We start from the raw sequence: 27,450 nt of genomic DNA on the forward strand, positions 1-27,450 counted from the left end.
GCTTTTTGACAATTTTTCCAGTAGTATTTAAGACGTCAATTTTATTATATATTGTAGACAAAACCCAGTGAGTTGGGTTGGAAATTAGCCGGGTTCTCAGCTCAGTGTGAAAGGGGTATCATTTGACTTCAGAAATGATCCCACCCCTTGTTGCTGTTTTTTTTTGTTTTTTTTGGTGATTAATAAGATTTTTGAATATTGATTTCATTATCTTCCAGAGTTTATGCAGGAGGGATGCCGTGTGATCTGCTGGTACCTAATTCTGATACACTGTGAGTAATCTACAACAAATCAACTAAAAACACTAAAGAGCTAAGGTTAATATGGGCCAAAGACGCATTTTATCTACGTTTCTCAGGTGACCAATAGGAGTGTCAGGTATCTAATGTGTTATTTACCCTGCAACCAGGGGCTAAACTAGAACTTTAAGGGCCCCATGGCAACAATTTGGGGGGTCCCCTAATGATTCTAGAAAGATACCTCTCTGCAGCAATTGTTCACAGTAGTGCCCTTCATCCCACACAGTGCTTCTAGTACATATTAAGCCCCATTGTAAGTGTCCCCATTTCATATCAACCACTTACTTGGTTAATATTTTTTCCAAAAACTGCTCAGAATCTGTCATTTTTTTATGATTGAATTAGGTAAGAACATCTATTTAAAATGTATACAATGCAATTTAATATATATTTTTTTAAGTAAACATTTTTATAGACATTGATGCTTAATTCATTGAACAATCGCTGATCGGGAGATTGTGTTTTTACATTTCCCCAGCGGCTGCTATGATGGAAGGGAAGGGAGGCGCCAGACTGCCTGATCTACAGTGATTTGCTGCAGAGCAGGCACTGGGGTGGGAACCAGGAAACAGAGGGTGTATCTGACTGGTCGCATCATATGCAACAACGTCAGGGAGAGCCCAGCATTGCATGGTCGCATCTGATGCGACCATGCCAGGCAAGTGTTAAAGCCCCATTGTAGTGCCCCCTAGTTCATATTAAGCCCCATTGTAGTGCCCCAAATTGACATTATGCCACACAGAGATGCATCATGCCAATGTGAGATGGGTGCAAGGGAGACGGGCCCCCTTGCTTTTGAGCTCCACCGCAACTGCATTTCCTGCAACCACTGTATTACACCACTACCTGCATCTTGTTTCCCTGCATGGTGACAATTTGTTATTGGGACGACAGCTGCAATATTGATTTCTTTGGTCTCATCGGTGTAGCCTTACAGTACCAGTATCAGCCAACTGTTTATGAAAAAGTCAAAGCCTAAATTGACAAACTTTAGTTTTTGATATAAATATTTTTTAGACATAGGCAGGGCTTAAAGGGACAGGAGGCAGCAGACGTTAGAGTGGCCCCCAGTTCTGAATCAGGCCCTCTGTGTGCGATGCAATCACTATATGCTATGTATCTCTATAGGTATGGACTACAGCTTGACAGTGTCTACAGCGATACAGGCTCAATGATCTGCTATTCCACCGGGACGTATGTCGGTAAGATGGGCATTGCCCTGTGCGTAGTTCGCCAGGGGTATCCGGATGATAGATTGATAGTGTATTGGTCGACAGAAAATAGGTCGACACCATACAGTTGACAAGCATTAGGTCCACAGGTACACAGGTCAACAGATGAAAGGTCAACAGTGCTTAAGGTCTACAAGTACAAAAGGTGGACAGGTTCAAAAAGTCGACATGGCAATGGTCGACACACAAATGGTCGACGCATGTTTTTTTTGGGGGGTTGTTACATGTTTTCCCAACATTCGCTTAATTTACTATCCATGTGGACATCTATTGGAAATAGTAACGTGTGGCGAGCGAAGCAAAGTGAGCCACCTTGCCCAAAGCGCAGGGAGTGAATATAGACCGTGAGGGTACATGTTTGTACTGATGGTGGATGGTGGCCACATAACTTGGAATGTAATTTTTTGGGGGCCTAAAAAAAAAAAAAAACTTGTATTGACCGTTGTCATGTCGACCTCTTCATCTGTCAACCTTTTGTACCTATCAAACTTTTGTACCTGTCCATAAGTTGTCGCCCTATTGGCCGTCTCCCTAGACATTGCAGATCTATTACACCACACTCCTCTCTAGGGTATATAGCAGTTTACGGAACTAACAATATTTTTTGTCTATTTTTTCCAATAGGGCATCTCAATATCAGCTTTATTCTAGACAGCAATTATGGAAGGTAGGTTACATCGCACATATACAGTATAGTTAGCAACATTCACAACTCAAGTATAAATTGTCACATCTGTCATAGTGACAATATATAAAAAGAAAGAAAATAAATTGACATGTACTGGCACTTAGATGATGGCTGAAGATGATTTAGGGGGAAGAGGATAGGTGGAGAAGTTTCCCATAGCAACTAATCAGCTTCTAGCTATCAATTTTGAAAGAATGTAATAAATGATAGCTGGAATGCTTATTGGTTGCTATGGGTAACGTCTCCACGTTTCCTCTTTAGAAGGTTTGATACATTTCCCCCTTAGTAATTGAAAAAGTCATAATTTCTAGCACTGATCTAAACATGATCAGAAAATGTCACTTTGTGTTGCCGCAAGATAAAGGCGAGGGAAATATTTATTATTTAGATACAATAATTATAATTTCTTATTACCCCTCTTCGCGTCTGTAAGACGTGATGTACCGCCCAGATGTATTAAGGAACACATCCAGGGATGGGAGCTCTAAGAGAAGCCCGTCCCAGCGATGTATAAAGTTATCTCTGACGTCATCACTTTACTTCCTGCTGCCGGACCCCTGGCGCGCTACTGCAAAATGGACAATGGCCCTCATTCCGAGTTGTTCGCTCGCTAGCTGCTTTTAGCAGCATTGCACACACTAAGCCGCCGCCCTCTGGGAGTGAATCTCAGCTTAGCAAAATAGCGAACGAAAGATTCGCAATATAGCGAAAAGAAATTTCTTAGCAGTTTCTGAGTAGCTCCAGACCTACTCACAAATAGCGATCGGTTCAGGCAGTTTCGTTCCTGGTTTGACGTCACACACACGCCCAGCGTCCGGCCAACCACTCCCCCGTTTCTCCAGACACTCCTGCGTTTTTGCCTGACACGCCTGCGTTTTTCCGCACACTCCCAGAAAACGGACAGTTTCCGCCCAGAAACACCCACTTCCTGTCAATCACACTACGATCACTTCAACGATGAAAAATCTTCATTCTGCCGTGAGTAAATCTACTAAGTTCTTAGTAAAATTACTAAGCGCAGGCGCACTGCGTACCATGCGCATGCGCATTTTTGCCTTAATCGCTCCGTAGCAAAAATCGTCAATGAGCGAACAACTCGGAATGACCACCAATGCCATCTAAAGATGTCGTTAGGTACCGGGGCCAATATTTATTTATATAATCATTTTTGAGGAACTTACTTTCCACTTAGTTTAATAAATATGCCCCAGAACCATTTATAAATCACAGCACCTACCTTCTGTGTGTAACTCTATGGACCCTTTCCCTGTTACAGGAGTTTTCCAAGTCTGGCCACATACTTTGTGTCTTCCCTCAATAAAATTGCCATGTTCCAGACCTATGCAGGTAAGAAAGGTTACTCATATTATCATCCCTTCATTACCGACGGCTGTGCATTCATATCCTGCATGTTGCGGATGTTTTCTAGTGATTACTGGGGTCTTCCCATCTGCCGGGAGCACGCAAGGAGGGACAATTGTCACAATAACCGGACAGTACTTCGACCAAACCGACGCTCCAGCCAAAGTGCTTGTGGGAGGTTAGTAAATAACATTTCTAACATTCTGATATGAAGTGCTAAAGAACTCTGCAGAAATGGTTAATAATGATCACACGCATTTTTCATTATATATACAGTATATAGGGGTGTCTGAGTGTGCCTGAGTATGTGTGTGTGTGTGTGTGTGTGTGTGTGTGTGTGTGTGTACAAGAAATATCAGTGGCATAATGGCTTAACTGTCCCATCTATAGAGTGTAAGCCTGCAGGCAAGGCCCCATTAACCCTCTGTGTGTCTGTTATTACTTAGCCTCATTTTATTACTGTTTTGTTCCCAGTTGTAAAGCACAACAGAATATGCTGGCACTACATAAGTAACTATTAATAAATAAATAAAATTAATATCTGCGATCCCTTTCCATGCAGGAGCTTTTCCCAGTTATCCATCATTTGTCTCCCAGCACCTGTAGGACTCTGGTGGAACCCTTTGAATCCATCCACTAGCTATTGGTTACTGAGGACATGACATGGGTCAGATTGTGGCGTTAAGGTGGCTTGCCCAACGTCACAAGAGGCCAACACCGGTGCTTCAAAGTGGGGAGTCCAAATATTTGTAATGGTAGTTTGTATGTTCTGCCAATCTGTGTGATCCCCAAGCCAGCCCGTTATAATGTCACCCAGAGTAACACAGTTGCAGTACAGATTTAGATGCACGATTGCCGGCGTGTTACGGATTATGGATGCGTACAGAGGCGCTCAGTTGTTCATATAGGAGGCCATAGGCAGATAGACCATCTGCACTTAGCGTTGGGTTGGAGCAAGTTTTAATGGTCCATCTGATGATGGTATCTATAGATGCATCATGCATGTTGACCTTTTGATCCTGAACACTCTTTTGACCCTGTCATCCTAAATCCAGGTCGACCATTTAACTGTCGACCTTTTGACTCTGTTGGCCTGTTGTCCATCAACCATCTGGTGTTGACCTATTGCCTATCTATATACTGTTAAACATTTTCTCCACACTCGTGGCTGGGAGCCCTCTCAGAATCAGGCACGTAGGCCCTCATTCCGAGTTGTTCGCTCGTTCTTTTTCTTCGCGTCGGTGCGATAAGTCGCAAACTGCGCATGCGCAATGTTCGCAGTGCGTCTGCGCCAAGTAAATTAGCACAAAAGTTTGGTATTTTACTCACGGCTTTACGAAGATTTTTCATTGTTCTGGTGATCGTAGTGTGATTGACAGGGAGTGGGTGTTTCTGGGCGGAAACTGGCCGTTTTATGGGTGTGTGTGAAAAAACGCTTGCATTTCTGGGAAAAACGCGGAAGTGGCTGGAGAAACGGGGGAGTGTCTGGGCGAACGCTGGGTGTGTTTGTGACGTCAAACCAGGAACGAATAGGACTGAACTGATCGCAGTGGCAGAGTAAGTCTCGAGCTACTCGGAAACTGCAAAGAAATTTATATTCGCAATTCTGCTAATCTTTCGTTCGCAAATTCTGCTATGCTAAGATTCACTCCCAGTAGGCGGCGGCTTAGCGTGAGCAATGCTGCTAAAAGCAGCTAGCGAGCGAACTCAGAATGAGGGCCGTAGTGTAGTATATATAATGCATTGATTAGGTATAAATAATCCTGGAGTGAAATGGAAATTCTTTTTTATACCTGAATAATAACTGTATTGCGTTTTGCAGGTCAGGAATGCCTGGTTCTCGGATTAACAGACACAACAATAACTTGCAGGACACCGCCAAAGCCACCCGTTCTCCCTGCTCTCTTCCCAGGTATATAACGTGGGCAGGACTTTACTAAATAAACAGTTTATTATGATTATTACCAGCAGACACTGTATTTCCACTGTCATAGATTTATACTGACTACAGTCCGTGGCAATTCCCCATAGAATAATAGGCAACGACTGTATATAGCAAGTTTGTTTGTAGCCCATTTTGTGACACTTTAATCTAACTGTAAAATATTACTATCAATTAGCATTTCGTAAAATGTTAATCATGAATGCAGCGCTGTAGAACCAGTAAAGGTTGCGCACTGATAGGTTGAAGAGCCCCCTGACCATGGGAGCTTGCAATCTAAGGTGAGAAGTGAGCTAAAAACATTGGAAATTCCACCTTTATTCTATTGATAAAATCAAAGTAGTTTCATTAGATGAATTCCCTGAGTAGAATGGATAAAGTTATTAGTTGCAGCTCCTGTTGTGATACCCCGCAGTTGCCATTTTTGAAATGGGCTGAATCCAGTGTCTTTTTAAAATAAAGTTGATTTAAAAAAAGATCGGATGGAGGAGTGACAGTTGGAGCTGAGGGAAGAGGAGAGCTGAGGAGAACCGCTGCACAGTGATAAGCAGCTAGAGGCAGAAGAGTGGTTGGGACTCTTAGTGCCACAAGCGCTGCAGTACTGCTATTTGACCTTTGGTTGTAAATACACTTTAATGGCCTGCAAAGAATTAACTGTAGCCCGAGTTATCAGTGATATGTCATCTGTATTACGTTACTGGGACATTCTACCAACGTTTAAAGGACGTTGCTAATTTAGTATAGGGAATAGTTAAATAGAAAAATGGTAATAGCTTTTGTTATTGTAATTCATGTGACTTATTGTGTATATTTCTATTAGAGTGACCCATTCCAATAATTTTGGGTTAAGAGAAGCAAATCTAGATTGCTTTTGCATAAGTTTTGTCTCAGAATGTCTTTGTCTGGTTGAGGAATCCTTGCCTCTCTGCTGGGCGTAGACCATACTTGCCTGCTCTCCTGGAATGGGCGGGGGGCTGCCGAAAATCGGGTGACCCTCCCGGCCCCCCGGAAGAGCAGGCAAGTCTCCTGATTTTTCAGGTCCCCCCTGCCCGGCCGCCCATTTAGTGAGTAAAGTGGGCAGTCTGGGCAGTCGATGACGCAATTCTTGCTCAATCGCGTTATCATAGCCACGCCCTCTGCAGTATAATGCCGGTAATTGCGGCATTACAGATCAGGGGGCGTGGCTTAAATGATGTGCTACGGTAACTCCGCCCCCATTCTGCCCCTGTCCCGCCTCCTATGCATGTCATAGCCCTGCCCCGCTCCCCTGCTGAGCTGACCTGGCTGCTATCTCCCGGAGAGAGCAACCAGGATGTTGCCATGTATGGCGTAGCCTGAGTTACGAATTTCTGCCAGCTTAAACCTGCACAACACCATCTGTATCCTTACCAACGGGGTATTACACTATTGCTCTGGTTACTTACGTTGGTTGGCGCAAATCTCAATTTACTATTATCTGGACTTTGTCACAGGCTGCATTTATGTTTTTAATGACTGCATTTTCAACTCTAGCTTTGCATAATAAAACCATAAGAAAGCCTTCTCAGATGGGTTAACCTAGCTACCAAATCATGTGAGCTCCTACAAACTGGTGGACACCTGTAGCCACCGTAGATTAAGGCATTTGCAATTGTTTTTAGCTAAAATATTTTCTTTTACTGTCATATAGGAAGCCGAGGACTAAAGATGGAGAGATGGAACTCCACTGTCTCAGTGAATAATGCAGTAATGTTAAATGAAAACTCAACAGGCTACGTTGGCGCCTCTTGGATTGATGGATCATCGAGATCTTGGCCACTGGAGACTTCTGCTTTTATTGCACGTTTCAGTGGCTTCTTTGTGCCCCCAGAGACAGATTACTACAATTTCTATATCAGGGGAGATGATACATACGCCCTATATTTCAATGAAACCGGTGACCCAGCAGGCAAGGTAATGAAGAGTTTCCCGACATATGCACTGATATTGATCGGATCACTCTGTAGGACCATTGGCCAGCTGAGTGACCCTTCAGACTATGCAGACACATAAACGAGGGCAGGAAATCGGCATTAGTAGAGGCAGACCCTGGCCTCGGCATTCCCCGAAAATGTGGGCTGACATGCCCCTGTTTTCAGGAACGCTGGCCGGCACCACCCCTCCCCGCCCCAAAACTGCCCACACCCCAGCAGACCCGTAACTAGAATATAGAACACCTATACTTACAGACAGTGTTGGACTGGGGCATAAATGATCCATCAGGGGAATGCAGTGCTATGGGCCCATGTTTAAGGGTGTGGCCAATCTCCAGAGAGTGCATGGTCTGGGCCCCTTGATAAATATATATAGCAAATACTGATAGTGCATGCATGATAATGTAGCTGATTAATATTAACAGCAATGCACTGTAGAGAATACACCATAGTCCTGTGCAGTATAAGATAACAAGTGTATAATTCAAATGCACAGTCTGAAACCTGTTCCCTAGAGTAGGAGGTGGGGCCCCAGGCATTAGGGCCCACCAGTGGTTTCCCCTGTACACCTGTGGCCCACTCCCACCCTGCTTACAGAACACTCCCAAGAAAATGAATTTGAACACCAATCCTCTTATACCATCATTTATGTATTTATGATCTTATTCAGATCAGGGAAGATCTTATTGTACCCAGCACAGGGCAAGGTTTCCCAGCATGTTGCAGACGCAACGAACTAAGGTTGACCCCTGCTAACGCAGCCTGACGGTCTGCCGCCATTTTTAAAATCAGAATGGCTACGTGTGACGTCACACAGCACCCCCAAAAAAATGCTCCCGCACACGTCCCTGCCCCGCAAAGCCCACCTCTGTCAGTCACCACGAGTAGACAATTGACACACAACACTTACCCGCTGGACCCAGAACAGAATAGGTAACCCTGCCACAGAGCGTTATACAGTAATACGGTGTGGAGACAGCGATTGTTCTCATCCCCTTTTCAGCAACATTTAATTGTCTCATCTAATAAGTACCTGAAACAAATTGTCTCTAATTCTGTGTTTCTTATCAGGTACAAATTGCGTATGGTGGTTACTACGCAACATCTTACTTTTGGTATCCATCACAGAAGTCAAAGACTTTTCTCCTCCAGAAGGGACAACTGTAAGTGTGTGTGAGGGCGGATGCAGAACCAGCAATATTATTTATACCCCCGGGGGCTGAGACATAGGGAGCACGACTGTATGAAAGTGGAGATCGCTTGCAGAACGGTGCTGCGAGTTCACGCCCCCCTGACTCGCGGTGCGCCCCCCGACTTTAGTGCTCGCGCCCCCATACATTTCACATGCCAGGGCCGAATTCAGACCCCAGTCCGTCTCTGAGGGGCACCAATGTAATGCGGTATGTGGGGGATGGGACGGGGGGGGGTGCGGGCGAGGGCAACCTTTTCCCACCTTGCTTGTGAGAAGCAGGACCCACCTCCTCGGCCGAAGCCATCTTTCCAGTGATATTTGTGAAGATGTGCACTAGAGGGCAAAGACTCTGGCACAGTGGGGCTCATTCAGACCTGATCGCTTCTGTGCGTTTTCGCACAGCGGGCGATCAGGTCTGAACTGCGCATGTGCAGGTGCCGCAGTGCGCCGGTGCATGCCAGAGATGCCATCAGCATCTCAGCCCAGCGATCGCCTCTGCCTGATTGACAGGCAGAGGTGTTCACTGGACGAGAGGGGGTGGGCCGGCGGCATTGAGCTGCCGTTTTGGGGGCATGGTCCGGGGAACGCAGGCGTGCCCGGACCGTGTGGGAGGTGGGCCACGGCGGCTGTGTGATGTCACACGCAGCCGATGCGACCCGGAGAGCGACGGGTAACTCCCTGCCAGCGTACAGGAGCTGCGCTGGTAGGTAGCTACTCTTCAGGTACAAAAGCATCGCCGCCGTGTGGTGCCTTTCTACCTGTGTGGCGGGGAGAGGGCCAGACATGTGGGGTGGACTAGCCCTGTGCTTGGCGTCCCCCTGCATGTCAGGGTGGCTGATCGTAGCCGTGCAAAATTTTACACGGCTACGATTAGGTCTGAATTAGCCGCCGTGCCAGAGTCTTTGCTTTCAATGTGCGGCACCATCTTCCAGAAAATGTCACTAGATACATGGAGCTGTTCCTAGGTACAGTTATACTCAGGAGGGGGAGAGGGCAGTACCCATCCCCCCTGTCGGTGCCATTGCATGCAGATGCGATGACATACAGTATGCCTGACATAAACCAGACACGTGTACTACTGGCATGCATCCTAAGGTAGTTGCCACTTTGCGCATAGTTGCGCTTGAGGATTTTTTAGTGTATGCAATTCAGGCCTGAGACTGTGGGCGCAAATGCAGCCATCTGCCCATCAGACCCTCAGTCTCTCTCCTCAGTCGTCTTATCTTCTTTAGTTCACTTCAATCCGTTCATATTCACTTCCAAGTGGTACCACGGTGTATAAAGCTGTTGTGACACATGATATAAATGCCCTGGTGTCAGCCAATAATAATCACAGAGGACGGGGTGTGTCATGTATCACATTTTCAGTGCAATACATTTACGTTTCTTGACGCCATACACATGAATTAGCCAATGGACAGCTTTCCAATAAGAGCTGTCCCGTGTGATGAGAGGACTTCCAGGTTTACAACCCGTGAGTTCTATTGCGCATATTCGGCCATCTCTAAATGGCATTGCCTATCAGGCACAGGCAGGGCCGTTTCTTGGGGCAGGCGAGCAGTGCAACCGCACTGGGCGCCCGCCGCGGCACTAACTGTAGCTCCCTGCTTCCCCCTCCTATTTCTCCCCGAGTAACCCGCTCGCGGGGCGGAGTTTCACGGAATGACGCCGTTGCGTCGTTACGTCACGACGCAACCCCGTCACTCCGCAAAACTCCCCCCCCCCCCGAGCGGAGTACAGAGGGGGATCCAAGTTAGGAAGAGGGAAAGGCCGGCGCGAGGAGCGACTGGTGAGGCGGGCCGAAGAGCGGTAATCGCCTCTGTAAGTATTCTCTCTCTCTCTCTCAATGTGTAAAATGGGGACACCTGCCGTAATGTGTGAAATGGGGACTCTTGCCTGCCGTAGTGTGGGGATTTAATGTATCAAGGGCATTGCGGTGTGTGGCATAATATGGTGCAGGGGGCATTACTGTGTGGGGCTTAATATGGCAGAATTTTTTTTTCCTGTGGTGGTCGTGATCTGTTGGAGCAGGGTCAAAAACTGGATTGTGAGGTAGTCTTTTCAGACGAGGCCATTCCCTTTTAAATGAGGCCACACCCATTTAGATGAGGCCACGCCCCCTTGCCGAGTGTGTGCAAGTTTTTTTTATTATCTAGGTGTGTGTGGGGGGGCACATTTTTTTATGTCATGGGGGGGGGGGCGCATTTTTAAATCTCGCACTGGGAGCCAAATTGGCTAGAAACAGCCCTGGGCACAGGCTCCGGAAAGTTTTGCTTTCCGGAGCTTAGTGCATACGAACTCATCGCAGCCCCACAGAATTCTATGGGGTTTGTAGTAACAGCAGGCCACAAAAATATATCTGATATTCACTGCAGAACACTTTAATGCATATGGGGATTTCGGCAAGCCTCTGAAAATGACAGGTTTCGGAGGTTTGGCTGCATTTTTGGGGTTAGTGCATCCAGCCCAGAGGCTTATTGGTGTGGGAAAAAGGGTCATCTTTATAAATTGATTTTAATGGTATGGGGAGCAAAAGACAGATTAAAAAAGAAGTACAGATGTGTCCTTATTCACCTTTGTCGCAGTCACGCCAAACCGCCCATCTCGGCACGCTAGGTCGCGTCAGAATCTTCTATCATCGGGCGTCTATTTTGCAAAAAATGTGCCTTAGTCGAAACGCAATGCGACTAGGACGCACGAGGAGCCTGTGCTGATTGTTCTGCTCCGTATACGGACTCAGTAGCACACAGTATACAAGTATCATATATCACATTAATCAGCACAGTCTCCTGTTGCGTCCTAGTCACACTGCGACTAGGACGCATTTTCATATCTCGCGCTGCAAACCCTATTGAGGCTAGATGTATCAGGACACATCTGTATGGTGGCGAAGAACGGCACCACTAAGCAATATCGCCATCTGCTCACCAACTCCCTTCAGGCCTAGATGTGGGCCAACTGCCACCTCATCACCACAACTGAAGGTATAAAACTCCCATCCCAATGAGACACAAAAAACCCTCCGGGACCGGTGGTGACACTGACCCCAGTAGGATGGTTAAATCAATTAGTCACCTGTAGCCAAGCATGGATCAACTTAAAACTTGGACAGTTGGGGTGCCTTAAGGACCGCGTTTGAGAACCTCTGGGCTAAGAGAAAATTTGTCCATGCGGTAACTTGAACACACCTCTTAAACTAGGTAGATCTTACGCAACAAACATAGGAGTCTACTTACTAATGTTACAGGCTGGGTTTGAAAAATAGTTTGGAGCTGATTGGCTGGTACTTTAGCTCCGTCCACTTTATCTCTCCCCAAGGCTTAGTAAATAGACTCCATAGTCAGACTCAGACTAGGAGTCTGTCTCCCTACCTATTACAGCACACCCCCTTAGCCAGGGACTCACTACTCACCCACCCCACCTTCACTGACCATATACAGATTATCAGAAACTAGAGAACTCAAATGTTTCATCTGAACTTCCTTCCGCTTGTTTTCTAGATGTTACTTTGAGGCATATATCCAGAATTACTACTGGTCTGCCAGAATGGATGTTGGATTATACAAACGAGAAAGCTCATACACGGACCAACAAACAGTGGATGCAGAAAATGAGGTGCAGGCCATACAGTCCCGAAGTGACACAGTTCTAGAACAGCAGGTATGTACAAGGGGTTAATATTGCACTTCCACCTGGACCCAGCAATAGTATCACTGTACTGAGCAAGATATATACTCATATTACAGATAGATCCACAGTTATCTTGGCTTCTTTTCTGCGCCTATCCACACCATGGTTTATTTACATAAACCATCTATTGTTCTCAGCTGCAATACAATATAGAGAACAATACAGCAGGGGATTAAGTCCGATTGCCCAATTTCAGTTAATCCTATTAAAGGCCAAAATAAACATGGACCTATCTGTACTGTAGGGCCAGAATTGCACCTCTGCATCTGCAGAAACCACACAGGGTAATAACATAGGGATCAGTACTCCTACTCCGTCATGTTAATGATGTCACTGCACTTAATATGGTAACACTTTGGTTATAAGAATAAATAAATATATTGATTGATGACCTAATTAATTGTGTTGGTTTCTCTAACGGAGGGGAAAAAACTTAAATAAAATAAAAAGTTAAATGAAAAGGAAAATAACAGAAATAAAATATTAAAGCAAGAACTACCCTATTCAAGTGAAATTCAGGCATATTCTATTGAAATTACTGCAGTTTATTTCTCGCAGCCACACGGCAGGTGGAAATCAGGGGAAATCCCTATTTTAAGGTAAAAATGTCAAGGCTTGCTTCAGAACCCTTGTATCACCCCCCCATTCACTGATGACTAATTAGGCAATTGGAAGTTTTCATTTAGCTTGATTAGTCCAATAATTACCGCAAAAGAAACATTTTTTAATAGTGATGCACCCCAAATTTAATTGCAGTATTTATTTAAATTAAATATGATTGCTTTTCATTTTTTTTCTCATATTACCCCAAAATCAAATTTTTTTCCACCTTTTTTCATTTGATTGATTTGTGATTAAATGAAAAAAGTTGCTTTTTTATAACTGTTTTATATAAAAATGCACAAATAAGCCATCTAATGCATTTTTAAAGATTAAAATATATTTCTTTGGGACAGTAATAAACTAATAAACATCATTACTGTTGCCAAATATATTTTTTCTTTTTGTGGGGCACTGGCTTATTTACACATTTTTTTTACATTTCCTGTGGGTTTCTGCTGTAAAAGTTGCTGCAGATTGCCGCCTTCATTTTTACCGCAGAAATTGCGCGCCTACAATAATTGAATATGCCCCATTGTATGCTTGCTGTACAACTAGAGAATGCCTCATGGGGGTACAACCTAATTAGATATTATAATATGCACCAGCTCCAATTTGGACAGAGGTTAATGAACTTACAAGTATGTTTTTGAAACATGGAAGGAACATGAACATTTTGAGAACATACAAACTCCACACCAATATCAACTTGGTCAAAAGCAAGACCAAGGCTAAAGAAGCAATGCTGACCACTATGCAACTATACTGCCCCACTTTAATGCACAGCACAAAGCTTATTCCACACCAGAAACTACTTGTTTTACCTACTTTTTCTGGTTTGTAATCTCTGTTACCCACTTAGGGGTCTATTCATGAAGCAGTGAAAAGAGTAGAGAAGTGAGCCAGTGGAGAAGTTGCCCATGGCAACCAATCAGCTGCTCTGTATAATTTTATAGTATGCAAATTACTTCAATGTTACTTCAATGCTGATTGGTTACGATGGGTAACTTCTCCACTGGCTCACTTCTCCACACTTTTCACTGATTCATGAATAGACTCCTTAGAGGGATATGTACTAAGCAGTGATAAAAGTGGAGAAGTGTGCCAGTGGAGAAGTTGCCCATGACAACCAATCAGCATTGACGTAACATTTATAATTTGCATACTATAAAAGCATACAGGGCTGCTGATTGGTTGCCATGGGCAACATCTCCACTGGCTTACTTCTCCACTTTTATCACTGCTTAGTACATGTCCCCCTTGGAGTGTAAGCTCTTAGATGCTAGGCCACCCTATGCATCTATGCACAATTTTATTTTTGCTGTACTGTATGTTGTAACCAAATACTCTTTATGTAAAAGATGATACTGGATATTATTGTGCCTATGCTATGATAACATTAAGGACCTTTTTCCTCCCCAAGATCATAACTTTACAAAACTGGGACACACCACAAAAAGCAGTATATGAAGTTCAAACAATTACAGTGACCAGCAATTGTACTTCCCTGTGTCCACCCATGTATTACACGCTCGCCTACGGGACTGAGGAAACAGGTACGGTGTTATAACAGTGGGGCGTCTCTCATATCTACTGTATACATCATTATTAATATCATGTACATAGCCATGCGTCCACATGCTGTGCTCCTGTCCTTGTACCGTTTGTGCATGTGGAAAAATTATAACTAGGGATGATAGGTTTAGCATGATTTCCCGATGGACGGGATACTGACAGCAGCATCCCGACCATCAGAATTCCAAAAGACCCTTGTAAAGTACCATAAACCTCCCCTCCCCCGTACCCCAACCCTTCCTTGTGGGTGCCTAACCCTAACCCTCCCTTCCCCACTGCCTAACCCTAACCCTCCCTGCTTGGTGCCTAACCCTAACCTCCCCTTCTAAGTGCCTGAACCTGACCCTCCCTCCCCGGTACCTAACCTTAACCTTACCCGTCCCTGCACCCCTGTAGTCTACAGTGCATGCGTAGGTCTCCGTCAAAATGGCTGCCGCGCCATTTTTTTCGGAGACTTGCGCATGCTTTGTAGACTCTGGCATTGTGCCAAAGTCTCTAGTGATCAGACAGAGCGCTAACAGCGCTGCTGCTGGCCACGGTGATAGGAGAGGAGGGGGCCCACATCCGGAGACTGCGCACCTTTCTAGAGACCCTCCTCTCTAGATACACCCCTGGGGATGATGTATCTCCAACTGTCCAAAAAGACACACAATAAAAATTGTTAAAGCATTCCAGCTCAGCAAACCTTTCCCCACACTGATTATCCATTTGTCAAGCTAGGACTCAGACATGATGACTTAGGGGGGGTATTCAATTAAGTGCCATTTTTTAGAATGGTCAAAAAAATAGCACTCATTTGACACAGGGTATTCAATTGCAGGCATTTTCAACAGTTTTTAATCCATTATCGCACATGCCATTTAAAAAAAAAATTGTCGAATCGGCATGGGTGAAAATTGCGACAATAACGGGCGAAAATGCCCACAAATTCACCAAAACACGTGTATGAGTGGTGAATTTGCAGATACACATGGTTTTCATCAGTGCCGGATGTTTCAACCAGTCCAAAAAAAAACGGCACGGGCATTGAATAGGTCAAATGTAAATTCAACCTAAAAACGGGCAAACAGTGCAGTTGTTTCGACTGATCAAAAAAAACGGCACAAATTGAATGCCCCATAAGTGGTCTATCATTATTCCTTAAGTTGATGAAAATTAACATTGTCACCTACAGTACTTTTGTAGAAGTTAAGTATTGGGGCCTTTCATTATAAAGGTAAAGCACAAGATATCTCTTATAGCTCCTGCTTATCTCTCAGTACCGATCTGGCCCGGTGTCCCCATACATTAGAGCAGGGATGGGGAACCTTCGGCCCTCAGCTGTTATTGAACTACACATCCCAGCATGCCCTGCAACAGTTTTAGCATGGCCAAGTAGCAAAACTGTAGCAAGGCATGCTGGTATGTGCAGTTCAACAACAGCTGGAGGACCGAAGGTTCCCCATCCCTGCATTAGAGTGTGGACCTAAATTCATCAAGCTCCAAAAAAGACAACATTTTCGGGACTTGACAGTGGGAGCCTATGCCATCTTGAGATGATGTTGGTTCCCAGACCCACACTATGTGAAGGAAGTCCATTTTGAGAAAAGTGATCCTTTCAGATCCCTCAGCAAGATGGCGGTATATTGGTGCACATGCGTGAACCCAGCTCACGCATGTGCACAAACACTGGCATATCAGACTCGCCAATGGTGGCTTTCACCGCTACTCGCGTGGTATAGAAGATCTAGAGTGTTTAGTTCAACACCAATTGGTCGACATGCATTTGGTCAACAGGTACAAAAGATCGGCAGATAAAAGGGTCAACAGTAGTTAAGGTCGACAGGGTCAAAGGTCGAAATGACAATGGTTGACACAAGTTTTTTTATTTTTTTGGGGGGGAATATTGTATGTTTGCACCATCAGTAGAAATGTGTACCCTCGTGGGCTGGCTTTGCTTTCCAAACCTCAGGCAAGGTTACTATTCCCAATCGTAGACCCCGTGGATAGTAAATAAAACAAATGGGAAAACATGCAAAAAATTTACAAAAAACATGTGTCGACTGTTTGTCATGTCGACCTTTTGTACCTGTCTACCTTTTTCATGTCGACATTTTGTACCTGTCGGCCTAGTGTATGTCAATGATATGCTGTCAACCTATTGACTGTCTACCCTTCACAGTGTCTATCAATACCACCAAAATATTGGAGTTAGAGATTCTGAGGGAAGCTGGTTTTCAGATCAGTTGCTCTCCTACAACGGAGCAATGGTGAATTGCTCCAGGGGTTTAGGGTCCACCACTGCTACTCACAGGGAGTAGGATACTAAGTTAGCACTGCCGAGCGGCAATGCTTAATGAATACCTAGACACTGTCTATCAATACCACCAAAATATTGGAGTTAGAGATTCTGAGGCTGAATCCTAGGCTGATTCCTGGATAATCTAATCCTTGATACGCTAAATACATATCTTATATTTAACTGAATATGGAAGGTAGATAGAAGAGGTTTTATATTGAGGGATATAAAGTGGCTGTGTCAGAATACATTTAGCAGCAAGGTTTAAAAATGTGCGGGTGTCTCCTCTAAGGTTTGATTTATGTAGTCCTATTACAGCTGAGGTGTGGAGATGTGTACCCCGCCTAAGCCTTTAGCTATTGGTGATGGGCTTGCAGTTGGTTTCATCTATGCCTTGAGTTGTTGATGGTGGGCTAGCAGTACGCCCCTACCTTGACCATGAGTTTTTGGTAATGGGCTGGCAGTTGGACCCACCTAAGCCTTGAGTTGTTGGTGATGGGCTAGCAGTAGGCCCCTACCTTGGCCATGAGTTTTTGGTAATGGGCTGGCAGTTAGTCCCTATCTAAGCCTTGAGCTGTTGGTGATGAGATGGCAGTTGGCTCCATCTACGCATTGAGTTGTTGATGGTGGGCTAACAGTAGACCCCTACCTTGGCCATGAGTTTTTGGTAATGGGCTGGCAGTTGGACCCACCTAATGAGCTGTTGAGGATGTGCTCACAGCTCTACCTGTTATTGGATTATTTTGGGCAATTCTCCGTCCCCATACCTTTTCTCTCCTTTCAATAAATTAAATAGAGATGCCCCATTTTTACCCCATCCCCAATGTTTTTATTGTAGATATGTTTTTTTCCTCTAGTCATCTGGTGTAGAATATGTAGGCTGACATCGGCCATTGGGAAGTTTTTGGTTTTTCCTAACACTTGATTTCCGAAGAGCAAACCAAATCCAAATCCTAATTTACATTTTAAAATGAAGCACAGGTAACATAAATGGGGGAAAAAAACATCTTCACCTTACTTTGTCTTACGTCCTAGGGGATACTTTGAATCCATTTACTACCACGGGGTATAGACGGGTCCACTAGGAGCCATGGGCACTTTAAGAAATTGATAGTGTGCGCTGGCTCCTCCCTCTATGCCCCTCCTACCAGACTCAGTTTAGAAAATGTGCCCGGAGGAGCCGGTCATGTCTCTGGAAGCTCCTGAAGAGTTTTCTGCATTTATTTTCTATATTTGTTATTTTCAGACAGGACTGGATGGCACCAGTCTGCCTGCTTCATGGGACTTAGGGGGGGCTATGGCCCAACCTCCTAAAGGGTTAATGGTCCCTTTCCCCGCTGACAGGACACTAGCTTCTGAGGGAACTATTTGCAAGCCCCACCACGGCGAGTGTACATTCCCGCAGCATGCCGCCACCCCTAACAGAGCCAGAAGACTGAAGAGTGGTGAGTACTAAGCCGGCGTCCCGGTTAATGCGTCACCGGCCATTATGGTGGCATGAGTGTATGGAGACGCACAGCTTCTAACTGAGGCGGACTGCTTCTTCCACCTGTGTACAGACAACAAAGCCATAAATAGAGTCTGTCTACATTTTATGCACTCAGACACAAACAGCCAGTATAAAGAAGTGCGGGAAGACCGCGCCATTGAAGGGGCATGGCTTCACTATGAGAGGATCCAGCAGTTTACCAGCGCCATTTTCCCTCTGCAGCTGACACAGACGCTGACGCTGGCACAGATTAAATCAGCAGTACCAGGGGGTCATAGCAGGGGGGGGAGCATTTATTAGTGTAAGGCCCTCATCTAGGTTCTTAGTCTGCGACCCGGCTAAGCTTGGTATTAGCGATAAGGGCACCGTGTGCTGGCTCCATACTCTCTCTGTGTCTCCCTGGAAGGGCTCTTTGTGGGTTAATTGTGCATTTAACCTTTTCCTGTGTGTGTGTGCTGTCAATATACAGTATGTCAGACAAAGAGTTTGTTTCATGTAAAGGCAGAGTGTTCCTCTTCCACACGGGGTTCACTAGTGTGTACTCAATGTAGTATCCTTTCCCAGGCTAGTGTGGCAGAACCAGCATGGCTGGACTCCATTAGGGGAATGATATCCTCTATTTCTACTAAGTTATCTCCAAATGAGAAAGAGCTGCAATACTTAAGGCAGTCAATGGATGAGTTGATGAAAAAAGACTCAGTACTCAAGCCAGCACCTCAGTCCCTTACCATTTGTCTGCAAAAACACACTTTGGCCCATGTCCTGCAGTCTGACTCTGATGATGAGGGGTCAGACATGGAGGAGGGTGAGGTTGAATCATAGAAGCTCTCATAGACGCTATCAGAGAGGCTCTGCATCTTCCTGATAAAGTGACAGAGGAGAGTGAGGGATCTTCAGTGAGAGTGAGGATCCTCAGCCACGTTTCCTGCATCAAAGGAACTAAATACCCTGTTTGAAGAACCGTGGGTTAATCCTGATAAAAAAATTTAAATCCCTAAATGGTTGTTATCATCTTTCCCTTTTCCACCTGACGATAGGAAGAAATGGGAAAATCCACCAATAGTGGATGCATCGGTATCCAGGCTCTTACAAAAAATTGAATTGCCTGTCCCAGGTGCAGCCTCCCTAAAAGATGCAGCTGACCGCAAAATTGAGACTACACTCAAATCTTTGTATACAGCTGCTGGGGTGACCCAAAGACTAACTATAGCATGTGGATGGATTACAAAAACCATTGCTAAATAGTTGGGTAATCTGATTGAGGGGTTAGACACCTTACCTCAAGAGGAGGATGTCTTGTTCCTGCAACATATACAGGACTCTGCAAACTTTATGGTGGAAACCATAAAAGAAATAGGCTTGCTTAATGCACGTACTATGGCTATGGCAGTGTCTGCACGCAGGGGTCTATGACTTTGCCAGTGGACTGCGGATGCGGACTCCAGGAAAGCCGTGGAAGGCCTACATTTCACAGGGGAGGCCTTATTTGGAGATAAACTAGACAAATGGATCTCCAAAGCTACGGCGGGTAAGTCCACATATCTTTCTTCTGCAGGTCCCCCAACTAGAAAGGCCTACTCAGGACCAAATTTGCAGTCCTTTTGGTCTGCCAAGTTTAGGGGCAAGACCAGAGGTTCTACTACCACCATCAGAGGCGCTAGAGGTAAACCACGCAAACCAGCATCTGCCGGTTCACAGGAACAGAGCTCGGGATCAGCTTCCTCAAAGCCTTCTGCATGACAGTGGACAGCGACGCCTGGAAGACTGTCAGGTGGGAGCCCGGCTAAAATTCTTCAGTCACGTCTGGACGGAATTGTGACAGGATCCCTGGGTCATAGCTTTTATATCCCAGGGTTACAGACTGGAGTTCCAGGAGCTTCCACCTCACAGATTCTTCAAATCAGGCGTACCAGTTTCACAAGAGGCAAGTATAACTTTACGGGACGCCATTCACAAACTGGAACAGACTCAGGTCATTGTTCCAGTTCCACCCCACCTGCGAAACCAGGGATACTATTCCAACTTGTTTGTAGTACCGAAACTGGACGGTTCGGTAAGACCGATTTTGAACCTCAAGACGTTGAACCCGTACTTAAGAGTGTTCAAATTCAAGATGGAGTCTCCGAGAGCGGTGATCTCAGGTCTGGAGGAGGGGGAATTCCTAGTGTCTCTGGATATCAAGGATGCAAACCTTCACATTCTGATCTGGCCGCCTCATCAGGCTTATCTACGGTTTGCACTGCAGGACTGTCACTACCAGTTCCAGGCCCTGCCATCTGGTCTCTCCACGGCACTGAGGGTGTTCACCAAGGTAATGGCGGAGATGATGTTTCTACTCCACAAACAGGGAGTGAACATAATTCTGTACCTGGACGACCTTCTGATAAAGGCACCGTCCAGGGAGCGGTTGTTGGACAGCATTGGCCTCTCAACCAGACCACTCCTGGATCACGGGTGGATTCTGAACCTGCTGAAATCTCACCTAGAGCCAACATGGAGGCTTCCTTTACTGGGAATGATACTGGACACAGAGTCTCAGAAGGTGTTCCTTCCTTTGGAAAAGGCAATGGTAATCCAGTTGATGGTTCGGGCTGTACTGAAGCCAACCTGGATCTCGGTGCATCTATGCACTGGTCTTCTGGGGAAAATGGTGGACTCTTATGAGGCGCTTCAGTATGGAAGGTTTCATGCAAGGCCCTTCCAGCTTGATCTGTTGAACAAATGGTCCGGATCGCATCTTCACATGCACCAGAGGATCCGTCTGTCACCAAAAGCCAGGATCTCCTTTCTGTGGTGGCTACAGACTTCTCACCTAATCAAGGGTCGACGGTTCGGGATTCAGAGTTGGATTCTGCTAACCACAGATGCAAGCCTCAGAGGTTCGGGAGCAGTCATCCAGGGGGTGCAGTTTCAGGGAAGATGGTCAAGTCAGGAAGTTGTCCTTCCAATCAACATCCTGGAACTCAGGGCTATATACAATGCCCTTCTGCAGGCCTCATCTCTTCTTCAAAATCAGGCCATTCAAGTCCAGTCGGACAATGTGACGGCGGTGATGTACATAAACCGACGGGCCGAATGAAAAGAAGAGCCGTAATGTCAGGGGTGTCAAGAATTCTCCTCTGGGCGGAAAAACACGCAGTGGCATTGTTGGCGATCTTCATTCTGGGAGTAGACAACTGGGAAGCAGACTTTCTCAGCAGACACGACCAGCACCCGGGGCAGTGGGGCCTTCACCTAGAGGTGTTCAGGTGGTTGACACTTTGGTGGGGATATCCTCAAATCGACATGATGGCCTCTCGTCTCAACAAGAAGCTCAAGCGGTATTGTTCCAGGTAGAGAGACCCACAGGAGGTGGCGGCAGACGCTCTGATGACTCCATGGGTCTACCAGATGGTGTACGTGTTTCCTCCACTTCCTCTGATCCCAAGAATTCTAAAAAGAATAAAAAAGGGAAAAGGTTCAAGCAATACTCATTGCTCCAAACTGGCCAAGAAGGGCGTGGTACGCGGATCTTCTGTAAATGCTTCTCGAAGATCCGTGACCTCTACCTCTTCGCGAGGATCTTCTGCAACAGGGCCCATTCGTCTGTCAAGACTTACCGCGGCTAAGTTTAATGGCATGGAAGTTGAACGTCTGATTCTAGTCTAGAGAGGCATTCCTAACAAGGTCATCCCTACTATGATCCAAGCAGGAAGGGGGTAACGTCTAAACATTACCACCGTATTTGGAAGAAATACGTCTCTTGGGTGAGAGCAGACAATTTTCTGTGGTGGAATTTCATCCGGGATATTTCCTGCTTTTTCTGCAGTCGGGTGTGGATGTGGGCTTACATCTAGGCTCCATAAAAGTCCAGATTTCGGCCTTGTCTATTTTCTTTCAGAAACAATTGGCTTCTCTCCCTGAGGTCCAAAAGTTCTTGAAAAGTGTTCTGCACATCCAACCTCCCTTTGTGCCTCCCACAGCACCTTGGGATCTAAATTTGGTGCTGCAATTCCTCCAATCAGACTGGTTTGAGCCGTTACAGGAGGTTGACGTAAAGTACCTTACGTGGAAGACCATCAGACCTTTGGCCTTGGATTCAGCAAGACATGTGTCGGAGCTGGGGGCGATGTCTCACAAGAGCCCCTACTTAATTTTCCATGAGGACAGAGCTGAACTCAGAACTCGTCAGCAATTTCTTCCTAAGGTGGTGTCTGCATTTCACATCAACCAACCTATTGTGGTTTCGGTTGTTACGAACACTTGTGCTACTTCAAAGTCCTTGGATGTTGTGAGGGCTTTGAAGGTCTATGTAAAGAGAACAGCTTGTTACAGGAAATTGGACTCGCTGTTCGTTCTCTATGATCCCAATAAAATTGGGTGTCAAAAGCAGTCAATTGCACGCTGGATCAGGCTCACTAACCAGCATGCTTATTCCACGGCAGGCTTGCCGGTTCCAAAATCTGTACAAGCCCACTCTACTAGGTCGGTGTGTTCTTCATGGGCGGCTGCCCGGGTTGTCTCAGCTTTACAGCTTTGCCGAGCAGCTACTTGGTCAGGTTCGAACACGTTAAGTTTTTAAGTTTTAAGTTTTACAAGTTCGATACTTTAGCTACTGAGGACCTTCAGTTTGGTCAATCAGTTCTGCAGGAATCTCAGCACTATCCCACCCGGTTTGGGAGCTTTGGTACTTCCCCATGGTACTAAATGGATTCCCAGTATCCTCTAGGACGTAAGAGAAAATAGGATTTTAAATCCTTTTCTCGCAGTCCGTAGGGGATACTGGGCGCCCGCTCGGTGCTTCGTTCTTCCTGCACTGTTACTTGGTTAAGTATTCTGGTTTGTTCAGCTGTTGCTGTTCCTGTTTCAAGTTTGGTTAGCATGGCTTTCCTCTTGGTTTGTGTGTGCTGGTTCGAATCTCACCACTGTTCTGTTACATCCTTCCTCAGGATATGTCCGTCTCCTCGGGCACAGTTTGTAGACTGAGTCTGGTAGGAAGGGCATAGAGGGAGGAGCCAGTGCACACTATCAATTTCTTAAAGTGCCCATGGCTCCTAGTGGACCCGTCTATACCCCACGGTACTAAATGGATTCCCAGTATCCCCTACGTACTACGAGAAAAGGATTTCCTGATAGGTAAATAAAATCCTATTTTTACCTCTTATGAATGATAAATCTGTAGGGAATACCAACTTCATGGCCACTAGCTGGAGGGGAAGGGACAGGGGGGCATATGTATCAAAGCTTGTATAGAGATAAAGTGGAGAAACATAAAGTACCAACCAACCAACCAACCAACCAGCTCCTGTCATTTTTCAAACACAGCCTGTAACACAGGAGTTGATTGGTTGGTACTTTATCTCTTTCCATTTTATCTCTCTCCAAGCTTTGATACATATACCCAGAGTTTGGTAACTAACTCCATATTTAGCAAAGACATAGATCTACTATTCTCACTACAATCAGTAACTGAAATCTGGGGAGCAAGGCATGTATGACCACATATTAAACCATTGGATTTTTTTTCTTCTTTTTCTCGCTTTGTTTTTCCCATAGTTCCCTTGTCAGCGGATGCGAGTGCTGCTGATGTCCAGGCAGCATTAAACCAGATATGGTCCATACAACCGGACACGGTGATCGTAGAACAGGATAATTCAGGGGTCTACACCGTCACCTTCGTTTCACAAAGAGGTACACAAGCAAACTGAGCATGGGTTAAGACCACCAGGCTACCTACACGCAGGCGTTCAAATTCCTCTTTTAAGACGTTAGTTAAGCATATGTAAATGGGTGTGAAGTTAAACTTCATAGCAGTAAATGAGACAGTGGATATTTCTGCCTTGTTCTGTAGTTTGCTTTTATTAATGCTCCTATATCCATTTGCTGCACATGTGGATATTTACCTACATTGGTGGTCATTCCGAGTTGTTCACTTGTTGCCGTTTTTTGCAATGTAGCGATTAGGTAGAAAATGCGCATGCGCACGGTACGCAGCGCACATGCGTTCAGTAATTTTACACAAAACTTTGGAGATTTGCACAAGCTCGAGCGACGTTTTTTCATCGCTCGAGTGATCGTAGTGTGATTGATAGGAAGTGGGTGTTTCTGGGTGGTAACTGGCCGTTTTCCGGGAGTGTGCTAAAAAACGCAGGCGTGCCAGGTAAAAACGCAGGAGTGGCTGGAGAAACGGGAGAGTGGCTGGCCAAACGCAGGGCGTGTTTGTGACGTCAAACCAGGAACTAAACGGACTGAGGTGATCGCAGTCTAGGGGGGTAATTCCAAGTTGATCGCAGCAGGATTTTTTTTAGCAGTTGGGGAAAACCATGTGCACTGCAGGGGAGGCAGATATAACATGTGCAGAGAGAGTTAGATTTGGGTGGGGTGTGTTCAATCTGCAATCTAAATTGCAGTGTAAAAATAAAGCACCCAGTATTTACCCTGCACAGAAACAAAATAACCCACCCAAATCTAACTCTCTCTGCACATGTTATATCTGCCTCCCCTGCAGTGCACATGGTTTTGCCCAACTGCAAAAAAAAATTCCTGCTGCGATCAATTTGGAATTACCCCCTAGGAGTAGGTCTGGAGCTACTCAGAAACTGCTTGAAAATTTTTAGTAGCAATTCTGCTAACCTTCCGTTCGCAATTCTGCTAAGCTAAGATACACTCCCAGAGGGCGGCGGCCTAGCGTGTGCAATGCTGCTGAAAGCAGCGAGCGAACAACTCGGAATGACCGCCATTGTACTATGCAATAAAAAAAAGTCATATGCATATGTTTTATATGTCCATTCTCTGTCCGCAGGGGACTTCCAACTTCTTACGTATGGCATTCTGTATGGAAGTAACATTACACTGGATATTGAGGAGAAGACTAAAGGGGCTTCGGATATGCAGACTTTCACACTAGTATGGGACAATGTCTACTCCAAACCTTTGTCCGTCAGTGCATCCTCTGCACAGGTCAGTGTTGATCACAGTCAGGTTACTGCAAGGTTTGGCTGCAGCCAGTACATGATTTGTACAGTTAGGTTACCACGTACTTGGGAGTTGATTCAGTTGCCCAAATTAACGTCATTCAAGGAATACAGTATATGAATCTTATGTATTAGGCAATGAGATGCAGGCATGTATGAGAATCCGGCAAGTTAGCCTATATTTTTAAAGCAGTAAACATTTAAAACGTTAAACTAACCTGGTTTTTCCTTTTAAATATTGCCGCTTTACAAATATGGGCTTACTGTATTTACTTGATTTCCACCCGTCCCTGAATCTGACTAGCCATTACATAAGGTCCTCTATGTGAAAGGGAGAGCCCCCTTTCTTCTTCAAAATACATCACAAGCATGAAGGGCCTTAGGGGGTCATTCCGACCTGTTCGCACGCAGCAGTTCATTGCTGCGGCGCGAACGGGTCGGAAATGCGCATGTGCGGGAGATGCATTGTGCATGCGCGTCGTTGCAGCTGCGCCGCCAGCGGAAACGTGATCACAGCGGCGATCGCAAGATGACTGACAGGCAGGAGGCGTTCCGGGGTGTCAACTCACCGTTTCCCAGGCGTGGTGAGGCAAATGCAGGCGTGTCCAGGTGTTTGGAGGGCCCGGAACCTTCGTCACTGGATCCGTCGCACAGGGAGGGTCATTCCGAGTTGATCGCTCGCTAGCTACTTTTAGCAGCCGTGCAAACGCATAGTCGCTGCCCACGGAGTAGTGTATTTTCGCTTTGCAAGTGTGCGAATGCCTGTGCAGCCGAGTGATACAAAAATATTTTGTGCAAAACAAGACCAGCCCTGTACTCATTCTGTGCGATGATTGCTGCGATGAAGGTCCCGGAATTGACGTCAGATACCCGCCCTGCAAACGCCTGGACACACCTGCGTTTTCACAAACACTCCCAGAAAACGGTCAGTTGCCACCCACAAACGCCCCCTTCCTGTCAATCTCCTTGCGATCAGCTGTGCGAATGGAATCTTCGCTAGATCCAGTGCACAGCAGCGATGCTCTTTGTGCCCGTACGATGCGCGTGCACATTGCGGCACATACGCATGCGCAGTTTTGTTGTTTTTTTACCTGATCGCTGCGCTGCGAAATTCGGCAGCGAGCGATCAACTCGGAATGACCTCCTAAGTCTGACCCTGGTCTTGTTTTGCAGGAAACTCTTTTAGCATAGCAGGGCTGCACAAGCGATCGCAGCCCTGCTATGCTAAAATACACTCCCCCATAGGTGGCGTCTAGTTGATCGCACTAGGGTGCTGCGGATGAAGAAGGAACTGCTTTCAAGATCAAGTTAAGTACACTCAGGAGGTGGGGAGGGGGAGGTCGGATTCAGTACACCACCGGGCCCCTCCAACAAGTCTGGGCCTAGGTAATAAGTAACTGCAAGGATGGGCCGATGACTTAATCCAATTTTGGATCTGGTAATTTCACAGTGAACATACATCATCAGCTTTAGTAATGTCCCTTCCAATGTAGACTACATTTATACGTCCCATGATATTCTATATTGTTTTCTTTCAAATATATAAAGTTATTGGTCCGTGTGGAATGCCATTCCACAAAAATTCAGTCTTCTGCTGGGGAATCCTAACGTCCAGTACGGAATGGCGTCTCATCTGTTTGGTGCTTGGGCCTCATCAATACCACACTAAAAAACCATTGACCTTCGAACATGTTGAACTTTGTTTTGATTTCCTTATGACATGTGACCTGGCCTTTTACAGGCCTAGCATTATACTAGTAAAGTGTTATCCCATTCTGTCGTCGCAGGATTGGAACAACCCATTAGATAATGTGTTCACCATCGCTTCCCCTCACGGCCATTAGACTGTGCCTCATATCAGCCATACTGTCCCAGCATCAGGTGTAAGATGGCGGGGCTGGCGGAAACATGGTCACACATTGAGGTGCACAGTGTGATCAGATGTCTGCGTCTATAGGGTACATCAGCAGCTGACATTCAGCACCAGCTTGTTGAGGTGTACGGTGATAACGTCATGTCACGGAAACAGGTTTGGTGCACTGCCTGTGGAGGACGTGCTTGGCCAGCCGGAACGCTGCTCATTTTGAACGTCTGTCCTGCCGTTATCAAAGGCAGTGCACCAACCGCAAACCTGTCTCCATGACAGGACATTATCACCGTACACCTCGACAAGTGGCGATAAATGTCAGCTGCTGATG

At 45.8% G+C, this 27,450-nt stretch overlaps 1 protein-coding gene across 1 annotated transcript in view; it reads left to right on the top strand.

Annotated features, from left to right (window-relative positions):
* The window catches only part of PKHD1L1 (PKHD1 like 1), a 330,520-nt gene that overhangs the window by 11,801 nt on the left and 291,269 nt on the right, over positions 1-27,450 (top strand). Inside the window, exons 7-18 of the mRNA XM_063925269.1 lie at positions 219-272; positions 1,428-1,501; positions 2,156-2,198; positions 3,496-3,566; positions 3,649-3,759; positions 5,404-5,493; positions 7,193-7,455; positions 8,547-8,638; positions 12,168-12,327; positions 14,381-14,513; positions 23,835-23,969; positions 25,081-25,238. Coding sequence (XP_063781339.1) covers positions 219-272; positions 1,428-1,501; positions 2,156-2,198; positions 3,496-3,566; positions 3,649-3,759; positions 5,404-5,493; positions 7,193-7,455; positions 8,547-8,638; positions 12,168-12,327; positions 14,381-14,513; positions 23,835-23,969; positions 25,081-25,238 — 1,384 coding nt within the window. The remainder of the gene's footprint in view (positions 1-218; positions 273-1,427; positions 1,502-2,155; positions 2,199-3,495; positions 3,567-3,648; positions 3,760-5,403; positions 5,494-7,192; positions 7,456-8,546; positions 8,639-12,167; positions 12,328-14,380; positions 14,514-23,834; positions 23,970-25,080; positions 25,239-27,450) is intronic.

Source organism: Pseudophryne corroboree, chromosome 5 (assembly GCF_028390025.1).
Source record: "Pseudophryne corroboree isolate aPseCor3 chromosome 5, aPseCor3.hap2, whole genome shotgun sequence".
Lineage (NCBI taxonomy): Eukaryota > Metazoa > Chordata > Amphibia > Anura > Myobatrachidae > Pseudophryne > Pseudophryne corroboree.